The sequence below is a fragment of the Rhea americana genome, unplaced genomic scaffold (assembly GCF_003343005.1).
Source record: "Rhea americana isolate MKP2758 unplaced genomic scaffold, rheAme1 scaffold_78, whole genome shotgun sequence".
Taxonomy (NCBI): domain Eukaryota; kingdom Metazoa; phylum Chordata; class Aves; order Rheiformes; family Rheidae; genus Rhea; species Rhea americana.
In genome coordinates this window covers 2,190,200-2,206,316 of record NW_028186956.1, presented here as the reverse complement: position 1 = coordinate 2,206,316, position 16,117 = coordinate 2,190,200, and the positions used below count along the sequence as shown (strand labels likewise).

At 35.4% G+C, this 16,117-nt stretch overlaps 1 protein-coding gene across 1 annotated transcript in view; it reads left to right on the top strand.

The window, feature by feature from the left end:
• Positions 1-16,117, top strand: part of CEP192 (centrosomal protein 192) — a 74,495-nt gene that overhangs the window by 18,008 nt on the left and 40,370 nt on the right. The window contains exons 13-25 of the mRNA XM_085322472.1: positions 199-322; positions 1,495-1,625; positions 3,142-4,171; positions 4,276-4,402; positions 5,822-5,990; positions 8,546-9,437; positions 11,192-11,340; positions 11,926-12,156; positions 13,581-13,706; positions 14,087-14,230; positions 14,486-14,549; positions 15,209-15,348; positions 15,503-15,595. Coding sequence (XP_085178598.1) covers positions 199-322; positions 1,495-1,625; positions 3,142-4,171; positions 4,276-4,402; positions 5,822-5,990; positions 8,546-9,437; positions 11,192-11,340; positions 11,926-12,156; positions 13,581-13,706; positions 14,087-14,230; positions 14,486-14,549; positions 15,209-15,348; positions 15,503-15,595 — 3,420 coding nt within the window. The remainder of the gene's footprint in view (positions 1-198; positions 323-1,494; positions 1,626-3,141; positions 4,172-4,275; positions 4,403-5,821; positions 5,991-8,545; positions 9,438-11,191; positions 11,341-11,925; positions 12,157-13,580; positions 13,707-14,086; positions 14,231-14,485; positions 14,550-15,208; positions 15,349-15,502; positions 15,596-16,117) is intronic.

Here is a 16,117-nt window from a genome sequence, read left to right as displayed (position 1 = left end):
TATAAATGCATATTTTATGTRAAGTTGTATGTATTTGGATTAGGCATTTGCCAGACTAGGAAGCATATGTTATTTCCTAACCGTATGAGAGCTAAACATCAGTTAGGGAGATGCTGTGGCTGAAATCGTGTTGCAGGCTCACTATTTACTAATGCTGTGTTCTGGGGTAACTTTTTTTTTTTTTTTTTTTAAATATAGCCATCTTTTGGTTATCATATTACATCTCCAAAGAAGAGGCAACCTGTTGCTTTGTTAAGACAGTCTGATGCATCAGGAGGTTATGCTGGCCAAGAGACTTCACAATTTTCTGAAATGTTTCCAGGTAATAACAGAAGAGCCAGCCTGGGTCAAAAGTTGCATGCAAGTAGTTCTTAACTGATACTGTAACTAGTGAAGACTGTATTAAGAGTAATGCAATGCAGACCCTAGTCCTCCCCTTTAGAAAATTTACACTCTCGTGATACCTGCTTACTTAAAAGTAGTAGTTTAGAAATAGATGCCATTGAAATTTCCTGTATAAGGATTACAATATGCATGTTTTATGTATGTGTCTGCATATCTACCTAGCAAAGTAAGTTGAGGTAATACCTAATCCAGAGAGTGCTTGCTTAAAAGAACAGGAGTGCATTTTAAAGAATCTCTGCTCTTGATACAGTTGTTCTGGGAATTGGTCTTTGTGCTTGCAGAGTTAGTGCAATGACTTAAAAGCTTTTTTGCATCTGTGAAGAATACCCATCTGGCTTTTATGGACCATATTTTCATAACAGTTTTACACTTACTATTTTTCCTTATGCTGGGGCCTTGCAAAAACTTTTAATGGATCTCAAATAGAAATTAAAAATATTTAGTGTTAGTGTGTTTGAATTCACTATACGATACTCTGGATTTCTGTCAGAAAACTTCTAGGAGTTTGTTGAATTCATGACTGGTGTTCAGCTATGTAATAGCTACAATTGTTACATTGAATACTAGAAAGGTACCCAAAAATATTATGCAGTTCTCTTGATATGAGAGTTGCTATAAATACTAGAGAAAGTAAGTATTTAGGTCACTTTTTAATAAATATATTAGTAGTCACTGCCATCTGATTTTAAGTAGTACTGCTAATAATAGATCTTTATCAGCAATATCAGTATGCAGTACCTCTTTGAGAGCAATAGATGGAAAAAGTTGAGAAGTCAGCAACCTGGAAAGGGTGTTACTTTAAACCAGACATATGCAAACCCAAAATAACTGTTGAAAGCAGAACAGAAGGCATGGATTGTTTGTTTGTTTTCCCAGTAACAACAAAAAGCCAGGCTCTTAAACATAATCCTTCAGTCACCAGTTTATTGTCATCTGTCTGTGTCAAAACCTATTCCCAGTATAAAAAAAAAATTGTTTTGATTTATTATGTTTTTAAACCTACAGAAAATTTGAGGAGCATGCATGTTGCAAGAGTGCAGGCATTTAGATAACTTATTGGAAATTAATTCCCAGTCTTTTTCTTCTTAGATGATGTGGTAGTACATGTAAAAGAAGATGCAAATTCTGCCAACAGTGAAAATGGATGGCATAGAATGGAGACTGTAGCTGGAATACATAAAAGCTTTAATACAGAAACTGCTACCAAAAATAAAGCAAAGGTATTTCTGTGTTTTCTACTAGTTGTGAATATGAACTTGAACAAAATTGAAATGACTGTTAGTATTGCTAGGTGTTTCTTGGGTTAATGCTAAATTTGGACTATCACATTAACTTACTGCCTTTTGTTTTATTAATCACTTGACTCATAGTAGGCGCACTGTTTATTGGCAGATAGTTTCATTAGAATGCCATGATCCAGTGGAGAGTCAGGTGTTACTGTCACCACCTCTTTACTTCCTCTGCTCACTACAGGAGCTGCATGTCCTGACAGCCTGTTATTTTTTCATCGGTACTCAGGCTATTGGTATTTTGTGGTCTGGAGCCTGCATTTCAGAACTACAGATCTGTCTTTTCCCTTGGATTTCTTTTCTGTTTTGCTTAAATTTTTTTGACTGAAATAACTTGTATTTAGCAATTGAATGAGGTCATTTATTTGACAGAAGATCAAAATAAGTATGCAACTTAAGTTTGAAAACAGCGTATTTTCAATTTGAATCCTAGACTCATAGCTCCTCTTCCTTAAAGTGCTTTTTTTTTTTTTTCTGAACATGAGGTTCCTCTCTGCCCATCTCTCCAGCCTGTTGAGGTCCCTCTGAATGGTCCTCTGATGTGTCAGCCACTCCTCCCAACTTAGTATCATCAGCAAACTTGCTGAGGAGGCCCTGTGCCCCATTGTCTCGGTTGCTTAAGATGTCAAATAGTATTGGCTCCAATATTGACCCTAAGGAGCTTCACTAGTGACTGGCCTCCAGCTGAGCAGTGGCCCCTGATCACAATGTGTTAAACCTGACAGTTCAGCTAGTCCACTCACTGTCCACTGACTTACTCTATTTTTAATCAATTTGCCTATGTGAATGTTATGAGGACGTACATGTGTCACTGCAAGAGGACACACATTTTCTTTCCTTCCTGAACTTGTGCATGTGAGATGAGAGAGGATGGGAAGAGATTCTGGTCTGGAGAAGACTCTTTCTAGTTATTTCTGTGCCCTTTTGCTAATAACAAGCATTCTGAAAGCTAAAGGAGAAGTCAGACTTCAGTTCATTGGTAGAAAAAACTGTGGAAATAGCTCTATCATCCACTTGTAGAGAGGCAAGTAATTTTTAAAAAGTTAATTGAGAAGATAGGGTAGTTTCTTCTCTGCTGTGTATATGTTCCTGAGGGGCATTTAATCCTGGTTCTTCCAACTGAATTACAAGAGTCATGAAGAGGATTTTAACTGTAATAGGCTCCCAAGTTTTATATGAACTGGGGTGTCCTAACAGGCTATCTTTATTTATTCTACAAAAAAAGTGTTTTCAGAACTATATTTATAAAGTCAGTATAATGAGAAATTATACCTTTTGCAGTGTTCTTTGTTGATAGTAGATTAAAAATGTGGTAACAGTGTGGTAAAATGCATTACCGTGGAAGGAATATGCTGAAATGCAAAATAATAATAAAAAACTCCCCCAAACAAAACCCCAAACAAGGAATTTCTTCGTTTGATGTTTAACTCATTTTGGTTTATTGTAGGACGGAATTCATAAAGGCAAGCTTGAAGACAGTTCATCTGATCATTCAGACTCTGTCCTGAGTATTAGTACAATTGCCTCTGCTATTGCAAATGCTTCTGCCAGTACCGATCCTTCCCAGCTAGCTGCTATGATGATGGCACTCTCAAATAAAAATAAAAAGAAATGTTGCCTTCCTGGAATTGTTAAAGACCTGGAACTATCTGCTAATCGGGTTTCGTCCAGCAATGTGGAAAATAGTGCATTTGATATGGAAAAATACCTCAAAAAAACAGATGAGACTGGACATGAAAGTGAGTACGAGGGCATTGTGAAACATGAAGCATCTGTCCAGAACGTTATTTGTGATAGCCTTGTTGTGGATAAAAATGAAGATACTCTTACAGAAGATTTGTTAAATAATCATAGCAAGCAGCAAGAAATAGAGAAGCAGTTTGTGAATTATTTTCATGAAAAAGATGGCATTCAGGGTTTCCCTTGTCCATCCAGTGTTCTCAAGGATGGAGACAGAACTGCAAATAGTGCTAAATGTTCAGAAAAATTTTCTGATTTAATAAATGGTAAACATTCACAGTCAGTGAGAGCTAATCTTGTATCAGATATGCTTGATACCCTCAACTCACCTACTGGAAATGGAGCAAAAGCATGTGGAACTCCATTAGCAACAAAAATAGGAATAGCAGAGAGAGGTCCGTTTCCCTACCAAACCAACGATCTTATTACTAGGTGTTCTAGAGAAGATGCAGAAACAGTAGATCAGGCAACAGATGCTGTTCCTGAACCATATAATAGTTTGAAAAGAATTACAGGAAATGCTATGCCACTCAGCAGCTTAGACCCTGACAAGCAATCTAGCACATGTATGTCAGTAAGTCCTACAAAAGCAAAGCCTCTGCAGAAATTGAACATTGATGAAAAGAAACAAGATGAAAAAACAGAAGAGAGAAACAGAGATACTGGTACTGCTTGCAGTGGGAATGTGAAACATGTAACTTTTGAGACTGTCTCCATGACTTCCCAGAATAGTAGTGGTAAGTAAACCTATACAAAAGTAACCAGTTGTAGAAAAGGCTCTTTAAAAAGGAGTTGTTCAGTGTGCTTAAATAAATGTTATTAAATTCTGTTTATTTACCAGAACATAAACTCTATCTTCCTGAATGTGACTTGCAGTCTTTAGAGGATGAGCAGTGCAGCTTCAGACCTTCAACTTTACCACTAATTCACTCATCGCCTAGTGATACTTCTGGAACAACGTTTTCGGGGTAAATTTCTTGGTGCAGCTTATAGTAATGCATTGTGATGATTTTTTGAGTGATTAAGTTTCGGCTGAAATGTTGTCCTTGACCTCAGTTTATAGAAAACAATTATTGGGCTATACTTTGTTCTTCCACTAAACGTTGTTTGTTTTTATTATGTGTGTAGGGAGCAGGTCTTCAACAATTATTCATTTATCTTCCTCACAGTCATGATGAGACTGAGATGCTAAATGGGATGCCTGGGGTTGTCCAGTTTATAAGCTGAAGGAAGATGCAAAATATCCAGCTTGTTAGTTATTCAGATACCTCAAGCACCTAAGATTTTGTGATGATAGAGCTGTAAAATACCCTATTTATTTTAACTATTTTTCTTCTATGATTCATCCAATACAAATAAGTTATTTGGTTGGTGGTTATGGTGCACTTGTTTTATGATGCAAAGCTTGGCGTATCAGTACTGATGAAGATGTTCTGTTGCTTAATTTTACCACAGTGAAGCTGATCAAGGAACTAATTCACTTAGAAACCTATACTTCAAATTTTGCAACTGCAACTTGTATTTAGGTTTTGAGGATTTCTTAGCAACTAGAAGGGCAGCTTTTTGAAATGAACTTTGTGAGCCTTTATTATTCTTGTTATTAATTAATGCTCTATAAATATAAATTCTAAGATTGCTACTATGCTAGTTTTATTTTTAACTTGAAATAGGTGATTATGTAGCCTTAACATGTTTGTCCAGTAGCCAATGGCTATATATGCTCTTGTAAAAGAAGAGATACTGATTTGTTTGCCTTGACTTAAGTTCACTATTTGATGTTTAACTACAGTTGGTGTGCTGCAGGTGATAATAGAGTTATAGGACATTTGGTATTTTTCAGAAATTAAAATTTACAGATGTATATTTTTGCAGGTGTGGAATATAGACATAAGATTTCTGGTTAAAATTGTCAGTGATTTAATTAAAATGTTTTCATGTTATTCTTTAATTTGACAAAAAAAATCCTGTGTTTTCAGGTGTATGAAATGAAGAAAATCTGATTATTTAATAAGAAATACCAATGTGTGATGCCTGAAATATTGAATGTTTTAATTTTGGTATTCTACTGTCTAATTAGATAGTGTATTGATTTATTTTTCTATTAATAAATTGTCCTATTGTTTCTATGAACTTAGTATCTGAGTTCAGTTTTGGAACTCATGCTTTGCCTTATGAATTTATATCCAATGAAAATGAATTGTATGTACATCAAGACCAGAATTCGTAAAGGCTGATTGATAGTTAAGAAAATCACTTCTACTGATTGTACTAAACAAAGCAGCTCACTAGGCTGATTTAATGTAGTATGGCTAATGTCTAGCATTCATGTTTTTCCTCAGCAGTAGAAATATATTCCAGTATTGACGTGCTTGCAATCTGTTTTTCAGATCTGAGACTGATTTTATTTGTACATCACATTGCCAAAAGTCCTGCAATGAAAGCGTACTTCCTCAGTCAGTGTACTCAAGTCCTAGCATGAGCAGGTTAACATATGTCTCTGCATCTGACAGTACCCTTAAGAATACGTCCATAATACATAATCCAGAGATGTGTTGGGTAAGAAAATCTTTTAACAGTAACTGTGTACTAACTGCATGCTGTGTGCCTGTGCGTGTGTACCTGTATATGTATATTAAAAAAATGATATGTATACTTTTGTTGGTCACTAGTGAAAGCTTAGCGAGGCCTTTACTTCCTCCTGAGAATGCCACCAGCAGCAGCTTTCTCTCATGCTCAATCCATCAGGAAAAAGGAAGAGTGTGTTCTGGGCTAAAGCCATTATCTTCTAAGTCTAGCTGCTCTGGTAACACAGGGGAATATCTGTTGTTTTCTGTTTTGATATTTCCATATGGGATCTTAGTCCCAGAAGAAGGAACCCAAGGGCAGATCAGAATGGGTTTGTCTTTGTAGTCCACACTGGTGCAGTGGACTATAGTGGACTGCAGCTCTTGATTCTTCTCCCTATTTGAAATGCATATGGTTCTAGAGTCTTGTCGCCTCATACAACTGAGTGTTTCTTGATGCTTGTACATGGCTGGCTGCATACTAGTTTGTCGCTTTGTCTTGAAGAGAAGTTACTGTTTGAATTGTTTTTTCTCCCCAACAGTTCAACAATGGGATCCTCAAGCAGCTTTTTCAGAGTTCTGACTTTGTATTAATGAGAATTTTTGTAGGTTACTGTTACTCTGTTCCTTTGCGTTAATGATCTTTTTTGCTAAGAGAGGGATGTTTATTTTGTCTATGCTTGTTAAGAGCCACTTTTATGCCCCGGGTCTCAGGCCTCTTACAGACAATAGGAATGTTTGTGTTGATGGGAGTTTTTTGAGTCTGAATACTTTTTATAGTGCAATCTGTTTTGGCAGTGGAGCTCCCCTCTCCTTTGAACAGTAGGGTCCTGTTGATAAGGTGTGTGTGCTTTTTTTTTGTTTTGTTTTGTTTTGCTTTTTGACCTGGAGCCATCTTACCTCAGATACTAGTGCTGAATGCACTTTTGAAGTGTTGAAACTTGTAACATACTTTACTGCAGCAATCTAGTGGCCACTGTCTTGTCCTTTTTCTTTCTTTCGCTCTCCTTCCCTAGCCTCCCAAGTCCTGCTTGCTTAGTGTTAAATAGTTGCTTGGTACTGTAAATGCTCTGTGCCTTTTTATATAGCTTTTTTGCTCCTATGTTAGAAATCTCTAAGTACAGCTGTTTTAAGCTGGGACGTGGTTCTTCTAATATCAGAGTGTCAAGTATTGTTTTTGAAACCGATAAAATGGAAGCAATCAGTGATCTGAGTAGGCTTTTCAAGAGAAAACTAACCTCTGTAGCATATCTAAAGAATATTTTCATTTCTGAATCTGCAGAGGAGTTGCCCAGAATTTCATCCACTGTATTGTAAAGTCTGATAAGTGTGATGCCAATTATGAGAGAGTGTGCCCCCCCATTGTCATTCTTTCTCCCGATAATCTATACTGACTAGCACCATTCATACTGCTACTAGCCGTGCACAGTGCATGAGAGGCATGATCACTTCTGTTCTTGACCGCTAACTCAACAGGAAATTCCTTCAAACATGTTGTATAGATGCATATTTATGACTCATTCTTTTTTCCTGGTTTTATTTACCAGTACAAACAACGAGATTCTGGGGTTGAGAGAAACTGAGAATGTGGATGGGGTGGGCTCATTGCACCTACACCATGCATGCTTGCCAAAATGGAAGGTTTCTGGGCATGAATGATTTCTTTATGAAGGATTTGAAGGAAGGATTTGGATTAGTATATTTCTATGCATCTCGGACTAATCCTTTTGATTAGTGATTTGGCTCAAGACCCTTCAGTTTGTATTTTTGTTCTTAAAGAAAGAGCTGGTAAGGATGACTTTAATGGAGTTATTCTTGTTTTCAGCAAATCTCTCTATTATTTTACCATAATTTTCTGCTTTAACTCCTCAGCTTTACTAAGAACCCTGTCCAAGTATAGATTTGATATGCTACAGAATCTGCTTTTTGTTAGTGGGACCTAACCTCAGGGTTGCTCATTTCTTGTCGGAAGAAACACCTTCAGTCATAAAGAGTCAAGAGAAATGTAACCTTGTATTGATCTTGAGTGCTACTATTTAGAGCAGATTCTTGCATATTTAAATATGAAAATCCTCCTGATATTGGACCTAAAGACAATAAATAAGAAAAATTAATTGTATGTTTCTCAAGAATATTTTTCTTTTAAGTAATAGTGTCYATGAACCTGTCATTGAGTCTAGAAAGCTGCCGCTGTTTTTTTCAGATTACCATTACTTTTCCACAGAATGAATTTCTGTGACTTTTATGAAGTCAAATATTGTTGGCTCTGTGGAAGCTGTTTTAGCTGCTGGTAATTTCAGAGAGCAAAGTATTTTTCTGGTATTAATTATTGGGTAGAATGTTACTTGAAATAACAAACTGCTTGAAATTAACAGTTCTTCTTTTCTGAGTTGAAGAACCACAGATACTAAAAAAGCAGAGCTCCAGACCAGACTTGACAAACTTCATTTACATTGAATAGCAGTGGCAGTGTTAGTATATCTTGCTTTATGTACCCTATTTGTTTTTCTAGAATTTATAACTTGTAAACCATATTTGTTTGTTTAGAGTGAAAATGCCAGTGAACTGAGCACAACAATAATTCGAGCCAGTCCAACTCCTTTGCTGGAACACAGAAATGAAAATCTAAAAGGCTACTCCTGTCAAAGAAAGAAAAAAGGAACACTACTTAATATTGATCAGAAATCAGAAGAAAGAGAACTTTTAAGTCTTAAAAGTACACTTGAAAATRAAGTATTGGGTGAAAAACTATGCAAGGAAGGTTTTTCAACAAATGAAAATCAGGTTGCATCCAGTCTTTCAAATATAACATCAAATCCTAAAGAGTTAGACCATGTTAAATCAGCTTTACCAAGTAAATCATGCATCTTTCAGCCACTGTCTGATAATGTTGATAAACAAGAAGCGTGGGAGGATCATACAAGCAAAGCACAGAGATCAGGACTACCATCCTTAAACATATTGCCCATGTATCCTGGATTAAGCAGTTATATTCCATTAAATCAGAATGATGAACAGTATCTTCCTATTTCAAGCTATAAATCCCATGTCACTGCTTCCGAGAGTCAAACAACTTCATCTGTTCCCACATTGCTTACAGGATGTTCACTTGCAACAGCTCCATTTGCACAACAGCACCTGGGAAATATACCATCTACTGGAAGTGCAGCTTTGTCTCAGCTTCATGGCGGCAGCTCTGCAGGTTTTGGCCTCCCAAGAGGGCTTCCTGGCTCTGGTATCCCAGCAGGACGTGTTCAGGATCCAGTTACTTTAGGAATTCCTTTAGGTCCAAATACTGGTCCTGAATCTCTGAGTGCATCTTCACTTTGTAATCCACATTCTACTTGGAACAAGAATATTTTAAATGTAAAATCGTATACTGGACAACCTTTTGGAGTTGGTAGAAATGAATGGGAGTCGCCAGCGTCACCTGGTTTTGGTAAGACTTTTAAAAGTATATTTAAAATACAGCTGTGGACAAAAGTGGCTAAAATGAAACTGATGAGATTATAGTAAATAAAAATAGACTACTGAAATATAACTACAACTATTCTTTATGAAAGCTTAATATTGAAAAATATATTCCTAATATTCTATGTTTAAAAATATTTTTGGAATTCAGTAGTCTCCTGACAGTCTCAAAAGATATGTTAGTAAAAAGGCTAAATTTCGTCTTTTTTTTCTATTTTCTGTTTGTTTAAAAGATCCAGCATTGTCCTCGGTAGTCATGAGGAATGAAACTCTACCTGCAGGTCCTTTCTTAGTTATAAAGGCGAAAGAAAAGCTGCCAGGTGCCTTTGATAGTTTCTGCAGTTTCTCTGTATCTTGACTTTCCTTTAAACCACAGCAATATTTATTTTTTTAATTTTAAAGAGTTTTTGTTTTGTTTTAACCTTCAGTTGTTCCTCTCTGCACTTTTTCTGGCTAGTTCTTTGAGATGAAATGACAAGCTAGTGGGATAGAAGTTTTCATTTGTTAGTGATTCACCTCTGGTGATAAGGATTCTGTGTTATTTTTGATCTTTTAAAATGAATATGATCTTACTGGCTTTCAGTTGAACAAGTTTTTGTTTTTTCAACAGATTATAGGTTATTTTCTCTGTTTTGATTGTTATAAATCATTGATCTTAGTGCATTTTGAAATAGCATATAATAGAATCTGAACCATCTTGCTCTTATATATTTTTAATGCACGTAATTGCTAGGATTTTGTACAGGTTTTTGAACTTCTCTGAATAGCCTATTTAGCCTACACTTGATTTCTGACAAATTTGATTCTTTGACCCTTGAAGTTAGTGTCCAGTGATGCTAATCTTAATCCATATTTTTATCTTAATAATTATGCTAAATTTTCTGGTTTGGAGGGTAATAAGAATGTGTGGCTTTAAAATAAAATTTGCTGTTCAAGTAACTAAAGCTTTATTACTTGTAGTTATGTGTATATGTCCTAACTAAGAAGTCGAATATTTGATTTGACATGAATATCCATGAGTGGGTTTATGGATGAAATAATGAAGATTGATCTCTGCATGCCAGAGAAAACTCTTAACTGCTGTTTGTTTTGAATTGTTGCTACAATGTTACAGTTCCTCTGAAAGAACTATTTTGAATATTTTAGAAGTAAAGACTTTCTGGAAGTAAAATATTTGAAGCCAGATTTTGCTTTGCTATGCTGATAATAGCTTTTGGTGGTAGCACTTCTGCAGCAAAATCTGCTTCAAGAGATTACTTAGTGTTTTTTGTAACGAAAGAATTCCTAAACAACTTTTAGGTAATGGTTATATTCTAGTTAAAAAATAGTAATAATAATAAAAAAAGACCTTTTTGATCAGTGTAATATACTGATACTCACATTTTGTGATGTAGGCTAGTTTTGATCAAACTTTGTTCACTCAGTAGTTGAAACTTTGTGGGTTAGTAATTACATGGAATGTGCTATTTCTGTAAGTTTTTTTTTTTTTTTTCATAACAGTAGAAATCCAAGTAAGACGCAAGTTAAAAGCAATTTATTGAAATGCTAACTATCTGGCAGGAGAAAACATTCTTACGAGAACTGTTAAAGTTAAAAGTTCCTTGGTTTAAGAAAGAGTTTGTCAGATGAGATTAAGAACTTGACATGACAGCTGGAATAGCCTGTAATTAATGTCTTGCTTCTGGGTGCTTGCAACTAACAGGAACATACTTTCTTCCCAAGGACATGTGAAAGTACCAGAAGAGTTGAAATTCCCTAATGCTTGTTGTGTGGGAATTGCATCACAGACAACTCTTAGCATTTTTAATCCAACTGAACGGTGGTTGCAGGTCTGCATTGGCGTAATTAGTATTTCAGTTAATGGGGAAAAGGTAAGACTTTATTTCAAAGAAGTTCTAAGCCTAATGCTCTAACCTTATCAGAAGTCATTTGCAATAGATGCACCGTGTGTCCTTCCAGGGTCGTGGCTTCTGACTTTGTTCTCAGTATGTCTGAATAGCTCCTAAAAAAAAAAACAAAAAAAAACAGATAAACAAAAGCCCAAACACACAATTGTTTGTGTGTATACACATGAGTGTATCTTTACTTCTTTATTTCTTTCTGTTACATTTCTTTCTGTAGTCACTTGATATCCTGAAGCTCTTATTTCAGCTACGTTTTTACTACTCTGAGTAACGTAGTATCACTTGCAAACTTAATCTCTACCACTAGATACTGTGGGCTGAGACATGGTTTTAATGCTTTTAATTTAAAGACAAATGCAACATTTGAATGATATGGAGATGGGACATAAATATGAAGAAACAGTAATTAATATTGAGCAAAAACATGTACAAAAATCTGTGCTGAACGGTGGTTACCAGATAAATGTACTCTGTAGGTGTTTTGAAGAAGCTGTGCTACAGCCCTTTTGCTTGAGAAATTGACAGGTGTTTTTTTTTTTATTTGCTTTTCAGATGGATCCTGTAAAATACCAATGTCTTGTGTTCAAGAACAAAACCATTGTAGGACCTCATTCTACTGATGACCTGAAAATACTTTTCTTACCTTGTCATTCAGGGATCTTTCAGTGCATTCTCAGTATTTCATCTTGGCCAGTTTCTGCAGATGCTGAGACAATAGTTCAGGCAGAAGCTTTGGCAAGTAGAGTAGTTCTGACAGCAGTTGCAGAAAATCCTAATATAGAAGTAAGTACTAATTATGTTTTTTGTTAGAATTTTATGAAAAGTTTAATGATACTAAAAATAAATTAGAATGCAAGATTGTTTGTCAAAGGAGCCAAATGTGAGGAATGAGAGTATAAGGGAGAGCACTTACAAAAAGCTCAAAACTACTTAAGAAGTTTTATTTGTGGAAGGGCATCTTGCTGTGCATGAAGAATTGTTATGCAAATGTCTGATAATAATGAATTAAAAGATACTGCTTTTTCATTATTAGAAGAATTAGATGAAATGATAGGATGAGGGCTCTAACATTTGATGCTTTCTCAGGATTTGTTGTTGACTGTGTTAGATATCAGCAGGCATCAAAATATGACAAATAACAACATTCATTTCCAGTTGTAGGGATTTCTATATTGTTTTTGCATGAAGTAGCATCTGTCTTGATTAGTTCTTTCTTTCAGTTTATATAAGGCTCAAAGAGAATATTTTCTTATTTAGGACTAGTTCAAAATTAAAAGTAATTGGTTGTATAAAATTGTTTCTTTCTCTTCTGTCTTATGAAGAACAGCCAAGTGGGAGATGGAGTGATTTATAAGAACAAAATTTGGCTCTGTATAGTGCTAGATTGTTGTTATGAGGCAGAAATGTACATGATACTACTTTCCAAATGTGCCTCAAAACAATGTTACAGTCTGAGACCTTGGTGACAAGAGTAAAATTCTCAGTGCATTTACTGTAGAATTTTTCATTTTAAATTGATTTGTTAACTTTTTTTTGGGTAAATACGAATTTAAAAGTGATTTTAAAGGTGTTCTATTCAAATATGTATGACTTAATATTCTGTTTTTTATGTTCTTCCATTAATTTGAATTTAATATTCAATGCATTTTTCATAAGTTTGACAAAAAAATCCATCATTCTCAATATTCTTTATCGTGTAGTGTGTTCAAACTTGCTTCATATTAGATTAAATTCTGTTCTACATATCTGCATGTTTTACTCTATTCTTGAGGCTGGGAAGGTAACAAACTAAGGCTGTATTAAGCTGCAGATCACAGTACTCAAGTGTACTTATATTAACAAAATTAATTCCTCTTTAGTTATTTTCCTAAAGTTTAAATACGAAAGATGTTGCGATTGATGTTTTCTACTTGCTAATAATAATCATGGCTTAATTTTATTTTTATTTTTTAATTTAGCCAAAATAATTTGACTGTATACTGGATTTTGATGGATAAATATTGCACTGAATTTGATTTAATTGATTCAGGATCAAAGAAAACTTTCTTGTCTCTCAGCTAGGGTAGCAGGGGTGTATTGTAGGTAGGTATAGTGTTACAGGATGGAGTAGGTGAATAATATCTTTAGTTTCCTGCTGCCTTCTTGTGGTAGTGTGTTCTGGGAGCTTTCCTTCCTTTTTATAAAGTGTTGCTTTACTTTAAAACCAGGTGGAAATGGGAAAAACAAATTGCTTGGATTTTGGTGACTTGACTTCTGGCAGCTGGAAGGCTCTTCCACTAAAACTTATCAACAAAACCCATGCTTTTGTGCCAATTAGACTTATTATCAATGCAGTAAGTACAGCAAACTTCCTACATGAAAAAATTAACTTTTTGTAATATTTAATTTTAATACCAAGAAACTTTATGGTAACTCTCATTAAGAAATGTATCCTTAACATTAGAGGTAAAATTCCAAAGAAATCTAGGATTAGTAAGGAAAATAAATTTTGCGGAGTGGGGAGCCTGATTTAGCTATAATGATACCTGTAAGACTGTTCTGGGAGAGTTGAACCGTGCCTGGGGCATACCTGCTCAAACTACAGGTTAATCTTTGATTGGATTCTCACACTTGGAACATCCAGAGCTTGCCTTGTGTTTTCCAGCTTTGTCAGCATATTATTGTTAACGGCAGTAGAGGATTTAATGTTTTTAAAACTGTATTTCGTTGACAGAATGCAGTAGCTTGGCGTTGCTTCACATTTTCCAAGGAACCAGTTAATCCTTCTAATGAATGCTCGTTCCAAATGGATGCAGTTTCTCAGATAGCAGCTCCATCAGTTGTAAATCATGTGATACATGCAAGCTATGATGGACAAGTGAGTAGTTCATAGGTCACTGATTCTTTCAGTTACTTACTGTCAGAAATGACAGTTCTGAATATCTGAATCAACAGTAATAATTTCTGGGGAGTTACTGATTTGAGCTATGTATATATATGTGTATGTGTGTGTATATATATATATATATGTATATATATATAGTATATATTTTTTGTTGCAGTAGGTATTGTGTTTTTTCTTTTCAGTAATTCCCTCATCCCCTTAAGATGWGTCAATTGATTTCTTTTTCAGGATCCTGAAGCTTTAACAGTTTGGGTTCTGTTCCATGCACCTAAGAAACAAATTTCTGCTTTAGGTATGACAATTTAATTTTTCCTTTTAACTAAAAATAATTGTCTTATGTGCGTACTTTAGAATTGCAGGAACAAGCTGCAAATCTGAAACAAAATGCTTCAGCTCTAGTTTATGTAATATTTTGGGTATCATGTTCAATTTTCATAGCTGAAGGAGGAGGAATAGTTTTATTAGTTTGTTACTTTTCTGTGCTATCTATCAGTCTTGATGCTTAGGAAGTTAACAGGCACTTGCAATACAAAGCTATATGRAGTGAGTATCTACTGCAAGATATGTGGAATTTCCTTAGCAAAAGGAAATTGGTTAACGGCTTCAAGAGAAACCCTGAACATTAAGACGGTTATAGTATAGATGAGGGATCTGAAGAAGTGTGAGTTTCTGATTTCCTAAGGGAAGTAGTATATAGTTTATCAACTGTGTCCTTGACTCGTCCTTTTGGTTTGTGTGTTTTGGGGACAATTTCAGCCATACTTGACAGAAAGGTAAAAATATTAAGATTGTGAGACTTGCAAAAAATTGTTGACTGGGTAAGGGAGAGCTTCTGTTGATATCCCTGCTGAGGGAAGGGTTGGGAAGTATTGAACTGAGACACAAATCCGTAGAAATGGCCTTTGCTGCTGGCGTATTTGTTGGTTTTGTCACTTATGGAATTGCTCCTAGATACCTTAGGTCCAGCAGATGAATTCTTGGCAAGAGTTGATGTGGAAGTGGATAGTCCAGGACCTAGTAGTGTGATTAAAAGTATTCCTCTTCGAGCAAGAGCTGGAACGGCGAGGATACATGCTCCAAAGGACCTACAGGTTTGAGTGGATTTGAGGGCAGTGTGTTTTAAGAATACTCTCCTTCTTATGCCCTACTTCTTTTTGTATTACATTTGTGTGTGTGCATGTGTATATGCACATCAATATATATATAAATTTTATATATACGTATACATAAACATTTTTTTTCCAGACAATATGTCTATCTGCTAGTGTGGGTTCTTCATCCAAACAACAGCTGCCATTGAAAAATGCTGGAAACATCAGTGTATGTTTAAAAGTTAAGGTAGGTTGACTACTACTTCTTGGAATTATGGATTTTGTACTGTAAACGTTGTATGGAAACTAGAGCTAACGCTTGGGATACTAGCTTAACTGTTAGTTTGGCAGAGGGGTTAACAAATTTCCATAAAGATGAAAGGTAGCCAAGAGGATAGCTCATGCAACTGGAAAAAATGGATGAATGTTTTATTGCTAAGCTTCTGTTATATTTGTAAAAGCAGCAAATCCTGTGCTACACAGATGTTAGCCTATAGAGTAGTGACCATTTAGAGCAGAGTTCTGTTAGCATGAGGAAATATTTTTAGTTTCTGACAAAGCTGCGTTAATTTTCACTGGACATCTTGCTAAGCCGCTTAGTGCTTGTCAGGTATATATGTTCCACTTTATCTGATTCTAATCCTCCTGAGAATCCATGGCAGGTATGGTCCCAGACTAAAAAATAACTAGACTTAATTTTAAGTTAGCATTTTGAAGTCAATACAAGGACCAATCAGTGTCTCTTTTGCATTAAAAAAAATAAATTGAG